Raw genomic sequence first — 4,916 nt, 5'->3', positions numbered from 1 at the left:
TGAAGACTGCTGTTCACAAACACTCTCCATCAAACCTCACTGAGCTCGAGCTGTTTTGCAAGGAAGAATGGGCAAGAATGTCAGTCTCTCGATGTGCAAAACTGATAGAAACATACCCCAAGCGACTTGCAGCTGTAATTGGAGCAAAAGGTGGCGCTACAAAGTTTAACGCAAGGGGGCCGAATAATATTGCACGCCCCACTTTTCAGTTTTTTGTTAAAAAAGTTGAAATTATCCAATAAATGTTGTTCCACTTCACGACTGTGTCCCACTTGTTGTTGATTCTTGACAAAAAATTAAAATTTGATATCTTTATGTTTGAAGCCTGAAATGTGGCGAAAGGTTGCAAGGTTCAAGGGGGCCCGAATACTTTTGCAAGGCACTGTAACAACCCGACAGCCCGTGTTGACGTGAGGTAGCTATGGATTGATACGCCGCCCACTTGAGTGACCAAAATGAGGTGAAATTACAAATTACATTACATTTGCCGAATGCAGAAGGGCTGACACACATTTTGTTGTTAAGGAAATACTACAGGGTATGTACATACAAACAAAAATAGTACGTCATTCGTTTTTATTACAGCCATTGCTCGCAATAAAAAAAAACATTTGGACAGCATGATTCCATTTGTTTTACTTAAAACGATTGGTGCATGTGCAAAACAGGTCAACAAATTACAATTTATGACATGATTAGAAAAATATTCGCATAAGGTTGAGCAAACAAGGATCAGACAGCCAAACTTTCACCCGACATTACGAGACCCTCGGCGGCATTCGGACAGGCTTTCTCCCGCCGTCCTCGGTAATTCCAGCTCCAATAGTGTATCTTAAAGTTGCTGCAGTTCAAAAGTTTGTAGTTAGATCTCGGGATTGACCTGACGGTCTGCTTCAAGGCGAGCCGCGGCCTTTCGCCCCAGCCTCTCGGGAAATTGTATATCATTTTTAGCTTAGAATGATTAATTGATGTCTAATATTTATATTTTAAAAAACTACTTTTAATTGTATTTAGTTACTATCGCATGTCCCCCGATATTTTAGATGGCAATCGATCCAAAGAAAAATTGAACAAAAACTTTGAAAAAGGTAGATACTTGAAAATCTTAGCCACTGACTTCTGCTTTGCAACCCGTTATATTACCTTGTTTCACCCATTAAATCCAGCTATGGCCATTCACAGCTGTGTCTTGACACCCGGTGATACATGCTACACAGTTTTTTCGATTGAAACAAGGCAAGTACGTGATATCTCATTAAAATCATGGGTGTCTTTAATTATGCTCTCTCATGCTCTCACCTCGAGTTAGGGTTTAGGGGTTTAATTTTTTTTTAATGCCCTCCTGTTCCAATTTTTTCCCCCCAGAAAATTGTGATTTTAAGCTTTCCAATGATATATCACCCATGCATATAGGACAATTTGGCCAAATTGTGGCTCTCAGAGCGGATCTTCAAGTCACCTGATCGTTTTCTGCCATACACTAACTGCACATTATATAAAAGCAATTACTATAGTCAAACAATGTCAACTGCATTGTACTAATTTCCAAATAAAATGTATTAAAATAAAAACATAAATATTTGTAATGACTGCTGCTATTATGTCAGGTAATTCAATGATTATGACTGTTTTTGAGGGTTGGTTTGGATGTCTTACATCTTACCGAGAAATTATATCATCTAATATTCATACCCTCACGGTTCAAATTAATTGGAAATCGATTGCTGTCAAAGATCTTTAGGATAAAAAAAACAAAATAAACAATGCACACATCTCAAGTTTGAACCCTTCGAGAAACGGAATTTCACAACACACTCGAAATCAATGTGTAATAATAAGTGAATTCACAGAATCACTTTCAAAACTTTGCATAAAGCCATTACACAAACACATACTGTAGTTCCACCATTGTTTTCTGGTATTGGAGCACTCCACAAAACTTACAAAAGTCAGTCATCTTTTCTTCAGCCGTTTGGCTGGCGTCGCTTCTGAGGTTTTACCGGCCCCCGCCATTGCCTTTGTCTTGGACGCCTTTTCCTCTGGGTCGTAGAGGGCATTCCTCAAAAAGCGTCCGGCGGCGTCCTTGTCCAGACGGGCTGCCTTCTTCTTGTCCGTTATGTCTTTCACTCTGCTCATGTACGTCCTTATTCGTTCCTGTTGGGAAACCAAACAGTCAACGGCTGCACCCACGTTGCAAAAAAACAAAAACAAAAGAGGTACCGACCAGTTCTTGTTTAATGCCGTGTTCTCTCGGGTTGACACCTTGTGTTACCAAGTACACTAAAAAGGCAAAAAATATGATTAAATTGATGTCACTGAGAGTAAAGACATACATGTGACTTACTCCAGAATAAAGAATTGAGTGTGTATGCAGACATAAGATCCAGTTTGGCCTGGTCCAGAGGATCCAACTGAACAAAAAAAAAAAAAAAAACATTTATTCACAATATTTCTCAGTTTAATAATGAGCCACGGTTAAAAATGTGCTACCTTTTGCTCCAGGTCATTTCTGGGCATCGACATGAGTGTGTCCAACATGCTTTTGACAGTGGACACTGACGATTCGAAGCCTTTAAGCTGCTCATCTATCTCGTAAGGATAATCGTCCATTTTACCGTCTGCCATGGTTCTGCACGGGAAAAAAGAGGTACGTAAATACATCAATGGCAATTAATGGCGAATGGTATTAAGGAAACAACTGTGACGTTTCGCGGTAATACGAAAACTGTAAAGAACACGCGCTGCTACGGCATATCTAAAAAAAATTACCTAAAATACACGGAATATTGAAAGAGAAAAAAGAAAATTGATATATACTGACCTTTAGGTAAACTCGTCGCAGCTGGCCACGATGGATACACCGGATGTGACATTTTAGCAAACGGAAGCGGCGGCACAGAACCGCCATTGGTACACATACTGCCCTCTACCGGTCGGAGCGCGTAGAGAATGCCGTTGAAACAAACTCAAAATGTTTACACCAATCATTTATCTTGAGAAATACAGGTTAAATAAAGTATTTGTTTGCTATGAATTGTGTTGTTTTTTGTTTTTTTTTAACAGTCGTTTTTCCATGTTTTTTTTAACAGTCGTTTTTCCAAAGCGACAAACTAATGGTGCACTGGACTCCTGCCACCATTAGATGGCAGTAACTTACAGGCAAATGCGAGGTTGTAATTTTCACAGGTATGTGATCATTCAAACTTAAAATTCACATTTCTAATTATGCTTTATAGACAATTTTAGAACATGCTAGCATAATAACTAACATGACTCTGGATATTTGATGAGAAATCTATAAGTTGACAAATAAACCATTTTTAACCTGTCCTGTTCACACGGAGAAATCTTAGTGTCCGTACTGTCTGAACCGATTTAATGTATCACATGGGATTTTGATATACTCCCATTGTGGTTGTTCATTATATTTTATTAGGAGGAAGTAGCGAACAGAAAGGTTATGGGGGAACAGAAAGGAAGGATGCGGACAGAAGAGGAGACGAACAAACAACGAGAAATACATTTTACAGGCCTATGCTACTTACGGACATAGTGGCGCTATCGTTAGCTAAAGACAGTGGCGTCGTTAGGGGTGTTTTAGGGGGGCTTCAGCCTCCCTAAAATATTCTTAACCCCCCCCCCCCCTTAATAATTTGTTAAAAGAAAAAAAAATACAAAAATGCCGACATATTCACTATGAAGTTGCCAGAATATTAGTTAAACCCTTTTGTTACCGGCACCCCCAAGGGGCCGCTGTTACTTTTATTATGACCGGCGTTGTCGGTATGGAGCAGTGAGAGAGGATGGTCGAGCGAGAGGGTGATAGAGAGAGTCGAGAGTGGAGAAAGTGCGCAGTTGAGTAGACTCCAGTGCTGTGCCCCCCATGTTTTGTTTTTGTTAATAAAAGTGCCCAAGAACGCCATCCGACGCCTCTCGGTGTTGTTAATGCCCGCCGCCGCCTTCCTGAAGAGGAGATAGGACGAACCAAAGACAACCGACGACAACGAGCCAACGTGCCTCGCCGGTCCACTTCTCACTACGGTGGGAAGTTGAGAGTACCGCCAATTACCAGCCTGGGAAGGGCAAATTGGTAACACTTTATTGCCAAATGTATCGCATTTGATACATCTAAAATTTCATGATTTTGAGACTAATTCAGAATTTTGACATTTCTTTAAAAAAAAAAAAAAGATGGATGCAAGTCAAGACATGCATCTGCTGGTTCCATGAGAAAAAAACTGGATTTAGCAAGGGTTATAGATATTAGTACTTACTACACTTTTTCCTTTTGCCTTTTTAAAAATTTGAAAAAAAAAAAAAAAAAAAAAAAGTTTCATTCGGACCTTATTTTTCAAATTTTGGGATTCTCTGATAATTTCTTCATGTTGCAGGTATTTAAGGGTTAAATCAATAGTCATATAACCTGTCATTATTAACTTAGATATGATCTCAAATTTGTCAGTTTCCCCTTACCTCTTAGAGTAAGGTCGAGCCCCTTCAGTGCGTTGCTATCCAATCCATTCCGCTTTTTCATATAGAGAACGCCCACATCTCTGAAAATCCTGTCCCCGTCTTCCCTGTGACCTAGCTAGCAGTCGGTACTACCTTTTTTTCTCTCTCTCCGCAGTCATTCTCTGCACGTCTTTTACCTTTGTTGTTTTGCAGTCAAACGTTACATTCCAGCTAAAATAACACTGCTACTTAGCTGCTGCTGCTAGCTAGTTAATCCGAATTTCTGGAGCATTAGCTGTTTTTCTCATTTTTACGCCGATGAGTACAGGAGCTGGATGAAAGGTCAGATTCCTTCAGGATGCACAGCCCCCCCCCACACACACACACACACACCCGGACACCCAGCCACTGCTGAACCCCCCCCCCCCCCCCCCAACCGATTCAGCACAATTTAATTATTTGTT

General features: G+C 40.3%; 1 protein-coding gene across 1 annotated transcript; it reads right to left on the bottom strand.

The window, feature by feature from the left end:
• Window positions 1-561: 561 nt before the first annotated feature.
• Window positions 562-2,980, bottom strand: c1d (C1D nuclear receptor corepressor). Its single transcript, XM_057848547.1, has 5 exons — window positions 2,822-2,980; window positions 2,491-2,629; window positions 2,345-2,411; window positions 2,225-2,280; window positions 562-2,154 (listed from the first exon to the last, which is right to left on the bottom strand). Exons 2-5 carry the CDS (start codon window positions 2,623-2,625, stop codon window positions 1,954-1,956), a joined length of 459 nt encoding a protein of 152 aa, XP_057704530.1. The 5' UTR covers window positions 2,626-2,629; window positions 2,822-2,980; the 3' UTR covers window positions 562-1,953.
• Window positions 2,981-4,916: the final 1,936 nt, after the last annotated feature.

Source organism: Corythoichthys intestinalis, chromosome 10 (assembly GCF_030265065.1).
Source record: "Corythoichthys intestinalis isolate RoL2023-P3 chromosome 10, ASM3026506v1, whole genome shotgun sequence".
Taxonomy (NCBI): domain Eukaryota; kingdom Metazoa; phylum Chordata; class Actinopteri; order Syngnathiformes; family Syngnathidae; genus Corythoichthys; species Corythoichthys intestinalis.
The sequence above is the reverse complement of the archived record's forward strand: the minus strand, read 5'-3'. Positions and strand labels throughout refer to the sequence as shown.